The sequence below is a fragment of the Thamnophis elegans genome, chromosome Z, assembly GCF_009769535.1.
Source record: "Thamnophis elegans isolate rThaEle1 chromosome Z, rThaEle1.pri, whole genome shotgun sequence".
NCBI classification, from domain to species: Eukaryota; Metazoa; Chordata; class Lepidosauria; order Squamata; family Colubridae; genus Thamnophis; species Thamnophis elegans.
In genome coordinates, this window is record NC_045558.1 from 18814794 (window position 1) to 18834391 (window position 19598).

At 34.7% G+C, this 19598-nt stretch overlaps 1 protein-coding gene across 1 annotated transcript in view; it reads left to right on the forward strand.

Annotated features, from left to right (window-relative positions):
• PARD3 (par-3 family cell polarity regulator) overlaps positions 1 to 19598 on the forward strand; it is a 492108-nt gene that overhangs the window by 387113 nt on the left and 85397 nt on the right. The window contains exons 10-12 of the mRNA XM_032237658.1: positions 1623 to 1762; positions 6370 to 6498; positions 16822 to 16860. Of these exons, the coding sequence (XP_032093549.1) occupies positions 1623 to 1762; positions 6370 to 6498; positions 16822 to 16860 (308 nt within the window). The remainder of the gene's footprint in view (positions 1 to 1622; positions 1763 to 6369; positions 6499 to 16821; positions 16861 to 19598) is intronic.

Genomic DNA, 19598 nt, shown 5'->3' on the forward strand with positions numbered 1-19598 from the left:
AAAGCACACAAAGCTAGAGAAAGGAAGCTTAGATTCTGGAGATTTGCGTTACCTTTCTCCATGCCTATATGGGAGGGGAAGGCTGCGATGGGTGAGAGAAAGGAAGCCAGCCATGGAATTAACTCCCATGCGCCCTATAGCATGGAACTCTTTTGCTCTGTTTGTTTAACAAACACACGTAGGAGAGCCAGGATTGTAGTTACTGAATGAAATGATCATGTGGGCATCTCAGTTAACAACTGCAATGACTTACGACCAAAACATATGACCAAAATTCTGGACCCAGTTGTAATCATAAATCTAGGATTGCTTGTATGCTTTTCCTGGTATACCCTGCCACTGTTGGACTGAGATCTCTCTGCAAGTTTGTAGACTCCTGCTTCTAAGATCTTTTATTCATATGTTATGTGCCGACTTGCTGTTAAAAAATCCAGCCCTTTCTAGCTACTGATATGTGTGTGCATGCACACACACAACATTTGGAAACATTATAGAACATCCTTGCTTCTTGCTCTAATTAGACAGCTTCTGGTTTCTTCTATATGCTCTCTATGTGTATGTTCTTTTCAGATACTGAGCAGGCTTCGAGGCATATTTTAAATCTTGTTTTTTAAAAAATTAAATCAGGCTAAAACTAGACTTTCAGTGGGCTTATGTAGGCAAAACTGGGGAGCAGAATTTTCTGATGTCTTTCACAAGTCACTCTTCCTTGCAACTTTGCACAGGCCAGAAAAGAACAGTTGTCGACAGGTAGACAAGCCTGTGTTCCTTCAGGTGGAGCAGGGAACATGAATTTAGTCATTGAAACTCCTTATCCCTTTGTGCCTCTGTGTAGCCTTTCTTTTGAGATACTGGAGGAAGCTGACTGGATTAAACAAACTGAAATTTAAAAGCAGGACAATCAAAAACAAACTTATAGCTTCCTTAAGATTTTACACTATTGTCTACTTTTATACTGACACCACATCTATTTCAAAGCAGCGGGGGGAGGCAGTTTATAAAATTCTGCATAGAATGCGTCCCACTATTCTCAGTAGGTTAGTGATTATACACAGCTCATAATTTAAATCCATTTCCATCTGGTTTTAGGTCTTGATACAGAATTGAGGCAGCTTTTATTACCCTGGTTAATTATCTTTACTGGAAGATTGCTACTGTATTGATATTTTTGGATTTCTTCCCAGTCTTTGAAGTTCCTTTGGACCAGGAAATATTACTAGAATGATTCCATAGAGTGGTGCTTAGAAGTTTGTGAACCTTTTTAAATTTTCAGTATTTCTTCATAGCTAAGATCTAAAATGTGATCTATTCCCTCACCCCAGTACTAAGGCTAGATCAAGAGAGAATCCAATTATACAGACAAGGAATATTATACTTGTTCATTTATTTACAGTATTGAAAAAAGCAAAAAATATATTAAGCAGTGTTAATGAAACTGTCTGATATGGCTATCAGAGCTATATGCACATTCTGTGAAAGACCATATCAGACGGTATTTAGTCAATATGATGAGCTGTAGAAAGAAAATATGGATGCTTTTAGGTAGCTTTATGTAAATCCAAAGTTTCTGATAATGCAGAGGCACAGAATAAGCTGACAATACTTTTAAATAATTTCTATAGGTACTGAAGGCCTAGGATTTAGCATCACTTCAAGAGATGTTCCTATTGGTGGCTCAGCTCCAATTTATGTGAAAAATATCCTTCCAAGAGGCGCAGCTATTCAAGATGGAAGATTAAAGGCTGGAGACCGACTCATTGAGGTGATGAAATGTCACAATGCTATTGGGAATTTTATAAGTCCTTTTGGCAAGCATCTTACTTTTATATGAGTTATATAGCAATCCAATTAATTTCCCCCCCTCATCTCCTGTGCCAGGTTTCTTGAGTATTGTCTTCTGATTTTCATATTTTCAGAATAACAATGTTAATAAACAGGAATAACTTAGCTTGCTTTACAAAGAGCATCTGTCTCATTTAGAAAACAGAGATTTTAAATATCTATCTATCTATCTATCTATCTATCTATCTATCTATCTATCTATCTATCTATCTATCATCTATCTATCGGGATGTGTGCATGGGCTTTATTCAAAGAATAATTGGATATATCAACTGTTTTGGTAAGATGGGCTGTGTTTTTAATAGATTGACATAAGGAATAGTGCACCGTGGTGGAACAATTATTTGGGATAAAACACAAGGCTTTGTATTTAAGTTTAATTCTTATAAAAATTATATATAATATATATATATATATAATGTATGCCTGGTCTTAGAATTTGTATAGTATCTGATAAGCATTTTTTGTTATGACACAAATTACATGTCTTTCAGCCTGGATCAAACCCTCTTAAGCTGTAGTTTTGGACAGATATCCTGGAGAGATGGAATGATTTGACCTTTACAGTTCATAGGAAGCAAAGACATAGATTAGTATAACAAGGGACAAATAATGAATGATGGTGGATTTGAGGAACGCATTTTAAATATTTAAGTATTATTATGTATGTGTGGTCAGGAGTTAGTTTTTAAAAAAATGAATATAGGTAATAATCATAGTCTATCAAAATAGAAATTCAGATAGATTTATTTATTTATTGTTTTATGGGGGGATCAAATACTTTATTATTGTTAGGTTTATGATATGATATGATATTACTATAAAGTAAGGCAATCACTTTTAATGCAGGGGGGTGCTAATTCATTTTTTTCCTTAACTGTAAGCTCACAGGAGGACATAGAAAAGAAAGAGGGAAAATATAACAATGTTTAGTCCAGTTCTTTATGTAATAGTTGTCATTTCAAAGAGTATGGACCATTTTAGAGAACTGTATCTTAAAATATTAAGACATTTGAACAGTTCTGTAGCAAATTATTACCAGGAATAAATTGTATCTCACATTGGTTCCATCAGTACTATTTATGGTTAAACATTGAAGTATATCTTGTTTTTTTTTAAATGAAACTAGACATTCTAATTATTCTATGCCTTTGTAGGCACTATTTACAGTTATACGGCAACAATAGGAAGAATTCTGTATTAGATATACCTTCTCTATGTCCAAATAATTTTATGGTCTAATTCCTTTATTCACTTTTGAAAAATATTTCTTCCATTTGCAGCACATATTTTAAAATAAAATACAATCCTTTTGAAGCACCATTAAAATTATTTAATAGAAAGATTGAATACAAATTCAGAAATTTTATCTGATATGACACAGAAATATAACAAGGCATTGGTCAGGCAAACCTCCCTGGAGAGAGTATTTCTCAGTCTGGAAGCTTGTTTCTCATATTATCATAACTCACATACATAAATGTTGAAAGTATTAATGTCCAAATAGATTGATGGGGAAGCAGTTCATAGCTTAAAGGTTTTTAAAGTCCATCATAAATTTGTATTACTTTCAAAAACGGATCTTGGTCCACTTCTTTTTTGAGTAACTAGCTTGTCCCTCAATTAACTAACTGATTGACATATGTACCATTTTATATAAAAAAAACCCTCTGACCTGTTCATAATGACTTAAAAAAATAAATAAGAGCAATGAGAAACAAATCGGGTGCCTTATCTACCATCTTGAATCCATAAATCCATACAACCCTAGCTCCAAATCTACAGTATCCCAGTATTTAGGAACAAATACTTAAGTGAAAAAATATTTTTAATAGTTTTCTGTAAAAGTAAAATATTTTGGGAATTGGGCTGCTCTATCCTCATATAAGGATGTTCCACTGAGGAGACACTAGTATGAAAACTATTTCAAATTAATGATCTTTGTATACCCATCCATTTCGGGGTCACCTAAACCATACTAGTGAAAAATGTGGCATGCTTAGAATCCTGAGAGCTAAAATGTTCCAGTTTAAAGTATCTCAGTTTAAATTGTGCCTTTATTGCTCTTCTGAGCTCTACATATTCATAGCCTATGAAATCAGTCCCCCTGCACTGGAACTAACTAAATCTATCAAGCTTTGCATGATCCTCTGCAAAGAAACAAGAAACAGAAAGATTTGCATGTGGAAGTTTTTAGAGATTCTGTTTATGATTTTGCTTTCCAAGTGAAAGTATACTACAGTTTACAAAGGCATCTGGATTGTTCTTTGGGCATGCTGGTTTTGCAATAGTGCAAACATTATATGATGATTGATAAAGAGCCAGCTTCCACTTTATAATGAAATCCAATAGCTTTTTTTACTCATGCATTTCATTTCACTGAAATTTACTTAAGTACGGTTTAAGTTCTCAGGCAATTTAGCACTATTGCAACATATGAGTGCATTATTTATGCTAATGGATTTCCTTGGTCCATGATAGAAGATGATGGTATGTTAACATTGTCCCAGTTTCTATAAGGAGGTTTGTATATAGTAGTGACTATTATACTTGATTTAATGCATTTTCTTTTTTCTGGAACTTAGCTCTTACTTGCTTACTTCAATATGACTTGATTTTAGATGTATGTGATGTGGATTTACACTATTAGTAAATTTTCAACAATAGCAATGTCCTCATAAATGATCTAGATAAGAGAATTGAAGGGGTACTTATCAAATTTGTGGATGACACCAAACTGGGGTAGTAGTAATTGCTGACACATTGGAAGAATTCAGAAAGATTTTGACAGACTTCAACATTAGGCCCCATCCAACAAGATGTATTTTAGTGGTGAGCAAAGTGATGTCCTGAAGATACAGGATAGGCAGTATCTGGTTCAACAGTTATGCCCTGTGATCTAGATATCCTCAGCGACTACTGCTTAAATATGAGTCAGCGGTGTGTTGCAGGTATCAGAAAAGCCAGTGCGGTCCTAGAATGCATCAACAGAGGGATAGCATCAAGATCATGAGAAGTGATAGTACTTCTCAGTACTATAATTCTGAGGCTACATTTGGAATTTTGCATCCAATTCTGTCATGATATAAAAAGGATGCTGAAGCCCTAGAAACAGTGCAGAGAAGAGCAACGCAAGTAATAAAGAATTTGGAGGCTAAATCATATGAAGAAAGTCTAGTTAGATATATTTAGCCTAAAGAAGAGAAGGCTTGGGGTAACCTGAAAGCAGTCTTCCAATATCTGAAGGGCGATCACAGGTTGATTTATTTTCCAAAGCTCCTGAGGGCAGGACAAGAAGTAATGGGTGGAAATTTACTTAGAGTGAGAATGATTAATCAATGAAACAGCTTGCCTGCACAGAATTTGTCCAAGATGATATAGGACTCCTGATTATTGTTTGACATTTTAGAATTTTTGTTTTTGTTTTGGATTATTTCATAGCAGTAGTCATTCAAACTTCCATGCATTGTAATCTTAATAATTGTATACTTTCTTTTGTCTGTTGACATATTTGGTAGCCTAGATTTGTTTATTTTTGTCCAATTTCAAGACTTGGCTTCAAATTCTAGCCCCTTCAAATTTGTGTTTACATGTAGACTCATCATGTTTCTATAGTAAAATTTCCGTTGCGTTGTTGTAGATTCTATTTTATTGCTAACATATGTTCTTGAAAATAAAGATTTGTTAGAAAATATTTTGATTTAAAAAGTCATTCTTTCTGACACTTGAAAATGTAATTTCCTATACATATAGGCTAAGCATTTTCCCTCCCAATTTTTGTTGTAACAGGTGCTAAGAAAGTTAAATTGTTTTGCATGGCTTTTTCTCCCATTTGGCCCCTTTTCCAATTACATGAATCCTTCTTTGCCTGTTCAGAAAGCTGATAATCTTACTTGTGGACTATGGACTCACACTCATGCTTAATCATAATTTATTTAACCGTGACTTTTCTGTACACTAGCCTTGGTTGGGTCGGACACGTTAAGCCAAAACCAAATGGACCATATTATTTTTGGGTGTAATTGGGGAACCTGGTCATAATTTTGGTTTCTTCAGACATCTAGCAACTTTTAGTGATTTATTTATCACTGTGATAGGTAAATAGCTAATAATCCCGTTACAATAAAGAAAAGGAAATCAACTCAAGGAGTAAACATAGATTGTGCTAGAAAGATCAGAAGAGAGCACAAGCAATTACCTTTTTAATTAGCATTTTCTCTTTGTAGTTGAATGCTGAGCAGTCATAACCAAAGTAATAATGAAATCTACGGTTTGCTGACTCAGCAATGGAAGTTTAAGTGTCTGAATAATTGATTTGAGAGCTAGTTTGATTCATTTTTTAACTTAAATAAAAATATTTTGAATTAGACTTATACACAAGTAAGGCACGTTCAAGATTTCATCGTTAAACAATGATAAAGCATACTTGCTCTGTTGAAAGTTAACCTTCAGTACGAGCTGATCTATCATAATATCATTCTTTGCTATGGCTACTTTAAGATTTCCCCTCCCCCCCTTTTCTTTTAGGTAAACGGAGTGGATTTAACAGGAAAAACCCAAGAAGAAGTTGTTTCTCTCCTGAGGAGCACTAAGATGGGTGGATCAGTTAGCCTACTAATTTTTCGTCAAGAAGAAACATTCCATCCTAGAGAATTGGTTCGTATTTTATTTTATTTTTTATTTCATTTTAAAGTGGTTGTGTTTAATTTAAAATATGAATACTAGAAAATAATCTGACAACCTGCTGTTACACTTGTGCGGGAAGAAATGGAACACATAGAATCCCTTCTATTATGTTTCCCATGGACGCTATTTCTGAATTGGTTTTCCATATTAATATGTGAACCAATATTTTCAAATCATGGGTGACAGGAAATGCAAATTATAAAGAGTTCATGGCCCCTGCTTTTATGCCTACAGACAATGGGATTGTTCTGTCTTTTGTACTCGCTTCTCTGTTGGAAATTTTTGTTTGTCATACTGAATGAGCTTGCTTTTTTTTATTGCTCTGAGAGCATTAAAATTAATCCAGAATGGGGTGTAAGAATGATGTGGTTTGGAAAAGAGGAACTTGTGCGGAAACAAAAATGTTCTTTTTATTAAAATAATGATCCCCATGTGGTGAAGACTCCCCACAGTTCTTAATTTAGCAAAATGATTCAGATAATGCTTTTTGTATAATAAAACATTTCTATTTAGGCTACTGTTCCACAAATTAAACATAAATGTTTCCCCAATAAGTGTGGAAGATAACATTTCTGTATTTAGATAAACACACATATTAAATATATGGACTGCTTTATGGGCAGATCATACATTAAGCAGTTTCATTTCTAAAATTTGTATTAACTTACCAGGAACTCAAGTTTGTCCATATCAAGCAAAACATTTCCCCAAACTTCTCTATAATATAAAATGAAAACTCTTAATCTCTTTTTGCTTTAAATTCTTTAACATCAGCAATATAAATTCTAGGAATTCTGGGAAAGGTAACTTTTCATAGTAGCTGTTACACGTTTTAAGGATTTAGATGTTTAGGAAATTCAATTTCCTGGGACTTTTGATATGTGATGCCCTGTTATTGTAGTGCTCAAAGCATTAGGAAAGGAGAAATTAGTAAATCCTTGCCCTAAATTTTGAAGAACTGCAGCCAAAATTTTTAGTGTTAAAACTATTATGTTAAACGGATCAAAGGTATGAGTAGCAAACTACCTAGGTTTCTGAACGCATGTGTCAGTCATGCTATTTGAGCTTCTTCTAAATAATAAAATCTCTGGTATACAAAATATTTTCTTTTTGGCTTGCCTTGTAAATGGTCTATGATATTCTGTACTAAAAAGGACGTTATTCCTAGCTAAAAGGAAAAAAAAGTTCCCTTTCGATAAAATGAAAACATTTTCATTATTTGTAAAGTTATTTGATGAGTTAGCTATTAAAACTAGTATTGGCTCCAGAGAAATGCCTATTAAGTACTAAAGATAATGGGTATTATATATTAATCACAAATGGGAAACAGGCAGCTTTATAAATTGAATAAATTAATGAACGAATAAATAAAATAAAATATAATTTGGTACCCACTATCAAGGATAATATCAATGTATTGCCACATAAAATAATGTATCTACTACCACTGGATATTCCCCGATGGAGAAATTGATTCCAGATGTGGTGCTAGCAACTAACTTGGCTGGCTTCATAAAAGGTCTGGAGCAGTTTATGGAAGTCATGGGGATCCACAGATATTAGTCTTGGTGAAGAATTAGTCTTTTCAGAGTATCTGAAAAGAGGCTAGTAGATTTCCTTGTTTGGCCATTGCAAAGACAGCCTGCTCAATTAGATGGGTCAGAGTTCTAATCCAACAGTCCCTGTGTTCTTATGTTTATGTTCAAGAACTTATAATGTTCTTCAGGAAATCAACGCATTGAAAAAAATTAAATTTGACTACAAATTGTCTAAGTCCATGTCTAAGTAATTAAAGCCATTTCTCTAATGGAAAGAGCATTTTCTTTCTTTTTTAGGGTAGGATTTAGTAGGCATTTCACGATTTTATGAAAAGTGCACACAAACACATAAATAAATTTTAGAATAATTTGTGGATGGAATTTAAACTTGAGGGTTTTCAGATTTATGTCAGGAGAGTTTGTATACAAGTGTACAATATTATGTATACCTTTGAATACAGATTACTTAATTTGTAATACGATTATACCCATAAATAGTAGGTTAATCTGACTGACAAGTCAGATAGGCAGATTTTAATTTGCCAAATTTATCACTTTTTGTTATGTTATGTTATAACATAAAAAGAGATAATTAATGTAATATAAGAAAAAAGCAATTGTAAACTTAGCTTAGAAGAATTCTTATCTTTCAAGAACAATGCTGAAAACAATTGTTTCTGCTGATAAATAATTCCTTTCCTTATCCAAATTATCTTGTCATTCAGATAAAACATAACATGGACATTAATGTCAAATAAAATAAATATCTGTAATATTTATATTAAACTAAAGCACTGAAGTCAATGCAAATATCAATTTCTTTTGAAAGAAATCCATCTCTTTCTTTTTTGCAATAATTTTCATATAAAATCAGACAAATACACACACTCGCATGTGTGTATATATGTATGTATGTGTGTGTGTGTATATGTATGTATGTCCTTCCCTCCCGCCATCAAACTTAAATAGCTCATGTTTATCAGAAAATCTTGAAAGAACCTAGTCAGTTTCAGATTGATTAGTTCTAAAATGTTAAAGCCTATGTTCAGATAAACATTTGAGATGAAGTGCTGCCAGGAATAATGCACACCAGCATATAACAAACTCGTATTGTATACATGCAATAATAATTACAAATTAGAATAAGTTGATGTGAATTAAACATTTCAAATTCAGAACATGTTGACATTGAAGAATACTATTCTGAATCTGGAACAGTTGCTTCAAGCCCAAATTAGGTCTCTCTGTCTATACTGAATGTGTTTCAAGTTGGAAACAATTGTTTGAAGTTTGGAATTTGTGCTTTCACTTGAAATCTTGGGATATTTCCAGAATGAGACAGTCCTGTTCCAATCTTGAAGCAGTTATTTTGAGCTGAAGTCATTTTGATTGTAAAACATTATTTTATTTAAAAATATACCATATTTTTCGGAGTATAATACAAACCTTTTTTCCTCAAAAAAGAGGAAAATCTGGATGTATCTTATACACCAAATACAGCATTTTTTGCCTCCCAAAGCCCTGCCCCCTTCACCAAAATGGCCATGCATACCCTTATGGAGGCTTTCAAACAACTCCTGGGGACTGGGGAGGGCAGAAATAAGTGAAAAATTGGCCGTTTTTTACCTTCACCAGCCCCCAGCCCCCAGCCTCCATAAGGCTATGCATGCAATTGTTTTGACAAAAAATGGACCCGTTTTTGTGAAAAGTGGGCTATTTTTTGCTTGTTTTTGCCCCCTACACTCACAGGAACACTCTGCAAGCCCCCCCCAAGGCTATGCATGTCATTTTTTTAAAAAAAAAATGGGCCCGTTTTCCTGAAAAACGGGCCGTTTTTGGGAGGTTTGCAGAGTGAAAAAACTTTTTTTTTCCTTTCCGAAAGCTCTTTAATTGATTGATGAGAATTGCATTGATCAAGTGCTGTGCCAGCAGAGACAAAGTCTTAAGGTGATTTCCTTTTCCAGCACATGGATAAATACACCTGGAAACATCTACCTACCTACCTATTCTCTCTCTCTTTCCCTACCTATCTACTGTATTTCTCTCTCTTTCTATTTCTCTCTCTCTATCCCTCTACCTACCTACCTACCTACCTACTTACCTATCTACACTCTTTGTCTCTCCCTACCTATCTACTGTATTTCTCTCTCGCTATCCTTCTATCTACTTCCCTACTCTCTCTCTCCCCCCCACCTATCTACTGTATTTCTCTCTATTTCTATTTCTCTCTTTCTATTCCTCTATCTACCTACCTACACTCTACCTACTGTATTTCTGTCTGTCTGTCTGTCTGTCTGTCTTTCTTTCTGTCTCTCTCTCTCTACCTACCTACCTACCTACCTAACTACCTACCTAACTACCTAACTACTCTCTCTCTCCCCCCCATCTACCTACTGTATTTCTCTTTCTTTCTTTCACTCTCTGTCTACCTACCTACTTTTTTTAAAAAAAATGCCTCTTCAAAAACTTGGTGCATCTTATACTCTGGTGCGTCTTATACTCTGAAAAATACAGTATGTTTAGTTAAAACAAAAATTCCAGTTATATTCAAGTTCAAGCAGCAAGGCCCATTTGAAACACGAGGCCTGTAATAATATGAGAGTCATTTCCCCTCCTTTGTTCCTATAATCTTATGGATCTTCTAGAAATTTGAGATGTTGAACCAATTAAGTTTGGGTTTGGTTTCTGTTCAGAAATAATACTAAGAAAATTTCTGTTTTTCGGCACTCCAAGGCTGAGAATATACATAGTTTCTGTCTAGATGGAATTTTTCATGTTTTTCCCCTCATCCCTATATATAAAATTAGGCTACTGTCCGAAGATTTTGAATTCTAGTTGCTCTATATAACTAGCAACACACCTGGATATCTTGGAATCTGCCTTCTCTAGATTTCCAGAAATTGTCTGGAAGAGTCTCAATGGCAATGCTTGTAAGGTTTCTCCACTTTGGGAATGCCATCTATAGGGTTCCCTTGTTCAAAGCTTTTTAATTATACCCTTCTTTTTATAGAATAGAATAGAATAGAATAGAATGAGTTGGAAGGACCTTGAAGGTCTTCTAGTCCAATCCCCTGCTTAGGCAGGAAATCCTACACTACTTCAGACAAATGGATATCCAACATCTTCTTAAAAATGTCCAGTCTGGAGGCAAGTTGTTCCATTGATTAATTGTTCTAACTGTCAGGAAATTTTTCCTTATTTCTAAGTTACTTCTCTCCTTGATTAGTTTCCACCCATTGCTTCTTGTCCTACCCTCAGATGCTTTGGAGAATAGTTTGACTCCCTCTTCTTTGTGGCAACCCCTGCTATCATGTCATCCTTCTTTTCATTAAACTAGACAAACCCAGTTCCTGCAACCATTCTTAATATGTATTAGCCTCCAGTCCCCTAATCATCTTTGTTGCTCTTCTGTGCACTTTTTCTAGTCTCCATAGGTTGCTCCAGGTACAGTATCTGGACTATTCTCTCCAATTTGGATTTCTCAAAATCTGTGAAGACACGGTTCTTTAGAAAAAGTATTTATAGACAACAATTATTGATTTATCCTAGTGGATGATGTAACTAATGAAAGCTCTTTGCTATGTTTGGATTATTATTATTTTAAACAGTTATGGCTGGATATAAGTTGCTTAGAGACTCTGGGAATGGAAAGGCACGGAATCCAGAATAAATAAATGAAGAAATTACTTGGAAATTACTGTTTTAGGGCTTGCCATTGACCAGCTAGATGAGCAATAGTAAGGACACTTATCTGATAATTTGAAGTTGCCACAAAAAGTAAGAAGTATTTAGTTGGTGAAGATATGGAAGTTACTAAATTTGGCCATTGATTTAATAATGATAATCTGATGCTTTTCAGTTGCATTACATTTGAACTCTTCCCCACACATTTGGCCACTATAGGAACTGAAGTCCACTTTCTGGGAAAAACCAGGTTGGAATAGTCTTTCAGATAAGGGTGAATAAGAATAGAAGATTTTAAAAAAATGGATTTTTAAAATTTAAATTGGATTTTTAAAAAAAAATTAAATCAGATTTTTCTATTTTTATAAAAAAAATGCTTTTGGAGTAAAAATATATCTAAAGATAGTTTTCTGTTTAAGATACATTAATAATTTAGTTTATTCAGCATGAAATGGAGCTTAGTTATGTAGGATTAGGCTGTAGAATTGGCAATATTGGGACTGTCGGAGGTCAGAGGAGGAGTCGCTGCGGGACAAAGATGACAGTTGCTCTTTAAAAATTATGATTTAAATTGACTTAAATCAATCCTTTTTACTAGTGGTTGAAATCATGATTTAAATTGAATTGATTTAAATCAAATCTACCCTGTTTCAGATGCAAAGATAATTCTACACACCAACACTTAATTGAACTGCAATATGGAACAGGGTAAATGCAGAGGAGAATTTGATGTAATGACCTCTTGAATGCTGAACCGTCATAACCGGTCTGTGAAATTTTATCTTGAGTCTGTGTAGTTCAGCCTACTTGTAATATTGACAGAATAGGCAAAAGTTGTGGCTACTTGTGTTATATTCTCAGAATTGAGGGACAAAAAGCGTGGCTATGCTTTGACGATATTGAAGTGTGAATTAAGCATAATCACAAATTCAAGGTCAAGGGTTTACTTTTGCAGTTGATTTAAGTTTTCTTCACTATACTCATTTTGCCAGTCTGCAGCACCACTGATTTGGGCTCCAGGAGCCAGTATTTTGGAAGAGACCATGTGAAAGTAGCAGAAGATGGGTTAATATTCAAGATGGAAAGAGTTACTGTACGATGTGCTGCTACTGATAATGATGTTGATAATGAATAAGTACTTCTTGACCTCGTTTCTTGTAATTGTCAGCATCCGAGGTTTTGAAAGGTTATTCCCCCTTGATTGTAAGCAGAAATTAATTAAAAGTTCCCATTTCATAATAAGCTGATAGTCTTGGTTGTAGTACTGAAGCTTGATTGAGAGGAGCTTCATAATACATATAATATAAATGTATTGAAGTGTGAATGTAGAATATAAAAGAGAAGCATATTGTTTCAGTGTTTAAGGCACTTAGCTGGAAACTAGAGATCCTGAGTTCTGGTGCTATCAAGTCCAATACGAAGAATGAGTTACCTGGTGACTCTCTTTAAAGTTCTTTATCGTTTTCATACATAGAGAGAAAATTTTGCAAGATTGAGGCGTCTACTACCTGCATATGCGTTGTACTTTTCAAATTATTAGGGAGATGCTATCTTCATCCACTTTTTCTCACATATAACATTCAGATTGAGTTGCCTCTAACTCCTCTGGAATGTAGCCCCTCCCCCCTGGGAATCCACCTCCTTAATACAATCCATCACATGTCCTGCTTTAGGATGAATGACTGAATGCCTGGATGTCATTCAGCTGAATGACTTTAGGTCAGTCATTTTCTATTAGTCCTAAGAAGAAGGTAAGAGAAACCATTTCTCAAGAGGCTGACAAAAAAATTCCATGGGTCTATTCAAGTGGTCTCCAGGAACCCAGAGGAGGGAGGGAGGGAGATAGAGATAAAAACAGTATTCTTTCCATGCTGTTAATCTTGGTATCCAATGGATTTATATGTACACATACATACATTATATGTGTCATATTTCCCAAATGTTCTTTACTTATAGCAATTGGCTATTAGGACCACATCTTGTACAGCATAACAAGATGAAGTTAACTATTATGGAACGGTGAGCTGGTAAAAAGTATGGCAGGAACACAGCAAATAATAGGATAAGGTTGAGGGGTGAGGTCGAGGAGGGCTAGTTTAATAACAGTTTGGCCTTAACAGAGATATGAGAAACTGAAGAAGTTTCTTGAATGAGAAGCAGAATATATTTAAGGGAGTGGGAATCTAAGAAAGGCCAATTGCCTTTTGGAAAAGCACCATTGGGACAGTTGCATCTTTTGAAAGCCACATAATTTCACTTCAGCCAGTTTCTAAAGCTATTCATGAGCCTTGGAAAATACATAGCTGCTTTAATTGTTGGAAAGTTAGAGATGGGAATAGTGTGTTGTAAAACATCCTCACTTTTTCTTTCTTCCATCCTTCCCTTCGTTTGCTTCCTTCTACCAAATTTTTACCTCTCCCTCCCTTGCTTTATTTTATCAACTCACGTGCTGAGATTCCACAGTCATTCTTTTAAAGATGCATACATACAGGAAAATAAGCCATTGCAGTGAATTGTTGGTGACATTGACAAATAAGTTGTGGGATACATAACATTTCAAATAGTCTATTAGCTCTTCAACTGTTGCACAAGAGAGGAACATCTGTCTTCACCTGTTGTCATTACCAAGTGCTTCTAGATGAAAATTTCCTTCTTCCTTAGTTTCTCCCCCTGTTTTCAAGGATATCTGACCAATTTTGTATTTTAGTCGTGTTTTTTTAGAATGCATTATTTGGAAAAATGATGTATTATCATTTCTGATGTGCCTAATGCACAAACTTAGCACATGGGGCCTCTGTCTACATTCTTCTGCTGCTTGGAGAAAAATGCCAAATCACAGAAGAATATAAAGATCATAATGTTTCACTATATTGAAAAGTAAGCATTAATGGTTTCCAATGTTTATATTCTAAAAGAAGATACTATATCTTGGGCTGCAGTATTATTCTCTTCTCAAGGTTTATATTAATGTTGGGGTGAAAGATACCTTGTGTTTTCCCTCGTGTTCTTTCACTGGAAAAAGAGGCATCCATTTTTTAATCTTATTCTTAGAGTAGTTTTGAATTTCTTTTGATGGGTTTATTTTGAGCTGACTTCAGTGCTGGAAGCAACAGAAATATCGCTGTTGGTATTCCTTTATTTCATGCATCTTTACAATATGCTAAAGTCTTCCCAGATCCCATGCTTACTAGTCAGTGGTGGGTTTCAAAAATTGTTCAAACCTACTCTGTGGGTGTGGCCTCCTTTGTGGGAGTGGCTTGCTGCCCATGTGACCGGATGGGAGTGGCTTGCCGCCCATGTGATATGAAGATGCCGACGACACTTGTCAGAACCACCTTAAATTACCTCACACACAGCACTGGCATGCATAAGAATATGATGTAAACTTGTTTTTTAAAAGGCATCTTTGGTTTGCGTTAAAACAACTTCAACACACGCAATGTTCTGATTGCACCACAAACGCAGTAGTCATCCTTACCTTTCACAGAGGCACTGAGTTTTATAAATATGAGCATGATAGTGTAGAGTAATCATATCCAAGGACCAGTGGTGGGTTTCAAAAAATTTTGGAACCTCTTCTGTAGGTGTGGCCTGCTTTCCGGGTCCACTGGTGGAACCTCTTCTAACCTGTTCGGTAGATTTGACGAACCGGTTCTACCGAATAGGTGCGAACTGGTAGGAACCCACCTCTGTTACTAGTCTTAAAAAAAGCACTATTGGACGAAAAGAAGGATTTTTCTTGGGGAAAAATGGAAGGCTACCGTAGTTGTAAACTACTGGAAACATGATTACTCAATGAAAAGTTGGACGTTACTTAGCATTTTGTATTCAAAAAATGCAAAAACACCATAGAATTGCATGAGATGTGCTAGAAAAAATGCACAGTGTTTAAAAAACCAGACCGCAATGTGACGATAAGCACCATGAAATTTCATCTCATTTGTACCTTTATCTCACTGCAAGTTGATGTACTTCTTTCTGCACTTATAAAAACTGTCAGCTTTATGCCAAGTGATTCTCTCTTCATATGCTGTATGCTGTAAGAATGTTGGCCTCCTAATTTTCTTTAAGAAAAGTACAAGACGTTGTTATGGCTAGCCTTAAATAGGATTGGGGAGTTTGTGTTTCATTGTATTCAATGAACCATTCCAACTATTATGCTTTGCTAATCCAATGTTTGGCATGGACATGTTATATTCATCCAGCCAAAATATAGATTGAAAAGACATGCCATTCAGAAGTTTCAATTTTGAGGACACTGAGGTTATTGGGTCTAGTTTTGAGGTTTATTTGATAAGAGTGTACAGATAGTCCTCAATTTACAACCATTCATTTAGTGACCATTCAAAGATATAACAACACTGATAAAAGTGACATTTTTCACCCTTATGACTGCAGCATTCCCAAGTCACATGATCAAAACTCAGATGTTTTGCAAACAACAAGTATTTATGACGATTGGGGTCATGTAATCACTTTTTCTATCTTCTGACATACAAGGACCGTGAAACAGCTACACTCACTTAGCAAATGTGTTTAATAGCTTAACAACTGCAGTTTCACTCAAGTGGCAAGAAAGGTCATAAAATGGAGCAAAACTCATTTAACTGTCTTGTTTAAAAACAGATATTTTGGGCTCAATTCCTGTGGTGGATAAGTGCTGGATTACCTGCATTATATAATAGTTGTCTCTTATCTCTACCTGCATCCATTAAGATAACTGTATATATTAATATATATTAGTAGACTGTGTGTATGAGTTAAGTATGGGGTTTTCAATTATTGTTCCTTAACCAGCCTAAGGGAAGGAGATGGGAGAAATGCTACAATGTTCTTATTTCTGTCTTTTAAAAAACAGATTCCTCTGTTTGGACCCACATGCCTGTTTAATCAGAAATTTTTGAATTTTTAAACTAGCTTTTAACTAAAATTGATTAGTATCACTGGTTGGTGAAAGATTTCTTATTAGTATTAACAGCTATGAATGGTTTTGGCTATCAGGGTGCTTGTCCTTTGAAGCAAATACCTTTTCCAACCTTGTTCTTATTTCATTTCCCCCCACTTCTTTTAGAATACTGAACCAAGCCAGTCACAAATTCCAAAGGAAACGGTAAGAATTTTGTCTTTGACATGTCAAGGAGGGTTGCAATGAGTTTTGAATTAATAATGTTGTTGTACTCTATCAAAGGTAGCTTTGAAATTAGTTTTGTTCACAATGTATACTGCAGGTGGCTCTCTCCAGTCTAAAATTTAATTTCATATTACATGCTACATTTTTACTATAATTCGCATACATTCTGCAAAATTTTAGGAATTAGATTTTAGGCCTTGTTTCAAATGTGCATATCCAAACACATTATTTATATAAATAAGTTAGAGGTAGATAAAAATGATATTTCTACTTCCTGGAGATCATCTGTAGACAAACTTTCTACAAGTATAAAAAAAAATATGAAATTGAACTACAACGTCTATCATCTCCAGTCAGGTCCCAGCACACCTGTTCACAAAATACTCCCAACTATTTATTATGAAGCTGTGGGTGATCTTCATTAAGATATCAACTAGTTGTTAATAAATTATATAAGAAATTTAAAGCAGGAAAGTTCATGATATTGGTTTTTCTTTTTTAATAAGAATTACAATGTTCAAAATAGTCATATGGTCTGTAATAAATACCAATTTTTTGAATTTTAAACATTTCTTTTCAAAATCTCATGGCACTGCCCATGTTTACTGGTAACATTACTACTAGAGATTTTCAATTTTCCCCAGCTCTTTAAAGACATTGCTGCTTGTGACACATCACTGGCATAATGATAATCTTTTAAAGTAAATCTAAAGCAAAGGGACTAAGCATTTCATTCTACATTTCTACATTCCTACATTTCAGAATGTAGTGGTTCCTTGGTAGGAACTCTTCAGGGAAGATTAAAGGCAGGACTCTCGAAATATAATCACATAGACAATTTTCCTATTAAGTTGGTGAGTTTAGTTCTGACAAATAATTGTAATAGCAATAGCACTTAGATTTATATACCACTTCATAGTGCTTTACAGCAGTCTCTAAGCAGTTTACAGAGTCAGCATATTTTCTCCAATAATCTGGGTCCTCATTTTACCCACTTTGGAAGAATGGTAAGACTGAGTTTACCTTGAGCTGGTCAGGATCTAACGCCTGGCTACATTGTAGATTTAGCCTGCAATACTTCATTCTAACCACTGAACCACCACTGCTAGGAGATGAATAATAAAACCATATAGTCTAATTTGTCAGATATATCTGGCCAAACTAAGACTTATATTTTTTAATCTTTATTGCAAACTTGATTGTTATCCTTTGATGCACCAAGGATTTCCTTAAAGCCCTGCATGTATTAAGAGCTGGGTTTCCTCTACATCCTGTGACGTGTATTTCAGGGATGTCCTATGCTAGTAATCGTGTTCTCTAAATCTGGTTCTCAAACATTTCATCTCATGCCATTTTCACTGTACGTTCTTTAAAATGATGGAGGATCTAAAGAGCTTTAAGTGGATTATATGTATCAATATTTACTTAAAACTGATAAAATGTAAAATATTTATTTATTTGATTTTGTGGGCCTTGAAAGGGTCTTGGGAGCCCCATGGACTCCCAGACACATATTAAGAGCCACTGTTCTAAATAATATATATAAGGTTTGGGATGTATAAATGTCTCCTATTTTGTATGCCAATAAGTATCTGTTAGAGAAAACATACTTATGGCATGTTTTCCCTTCTCTTTAAATCCATTCTGCATATCAAATAGAAGCCAGAATGCTGAACTTGTTTCACAGTGTGTCACATGTGGATTCCATTCCCCTCCCTGTTTGGTTCTACATGATTCCCCATTTAGGTTTTCTGTTTCTAGTTGTCAGATCCTTCAGTTTCTTATAGTTTTTTTTTAAACCACTGTTGTAGTCTCTCTTGTGCTGTTAATGGTGAGTGTTGCTGTCATGAGGCTGACAGCAGAAGAAAGCAAAGCTGAACTACTAGCAGTAGAAACGCTGGGAAAATCACACAAAAACTTAGTGTTTGCTTTTTCTCCCCCTACACAATCTTTCAAGGTTTTAGCAGTATATGCTGAAAGGGGCAAATTTGGGGCGAAACCGAACCACTTTAAAACTTTACTTTGAACAAAAAATAAAAGTATACCTTTAATATTTATGGAGTAGCATTTTAGCACTTGAATTTTCATAATGAGATCATTGTAGAGCATAGTATAATGAAAGGAATACAGTGTATTGCCAAATTTTGGACAATATCCGTGACATCACTAAAAGGCAACACTTGTTTTAAACTCATTTAAACTCATTTTTAAACTCATTTATGCCAATTGTAAGTAAGCAATAGCACTTAGATTTTTGTACCACTTCATAGTGTTTTACAGCACTTGTAAGTGGTATATATTACAGAGCAAGCATATTACTCCCAACAATCTGGTTCCTCATTTTACCAACCTCGGAAAGATGGAAGACTGAGTCAAGTTATGAACTTTTATAAAATTTTACTTTGATTCATTGGATTTAGAAGGCTGAGCATTATAAACTCTACAGTGCTTTTTTCTGAAGCACTTGAGAATAGAAAATAATTATCCAAGTCACCAACCTACATAAATAGCAAATATTGTTTATGTCTTACACCAAGATAGCCCCACTCTATTACAAAGGAAAGATACCTTGAAATCAAATTTTATTTTCTTATTCTCTGTTTTTATAGGGAACCTGGTACAGGAGATTTTGAGACCCAGGGACTGGGATCAGATCTTGAGATTCAATTAATTAGAGAACATCAATCACATACCAGTTTTGAATATGGTTTAAATTA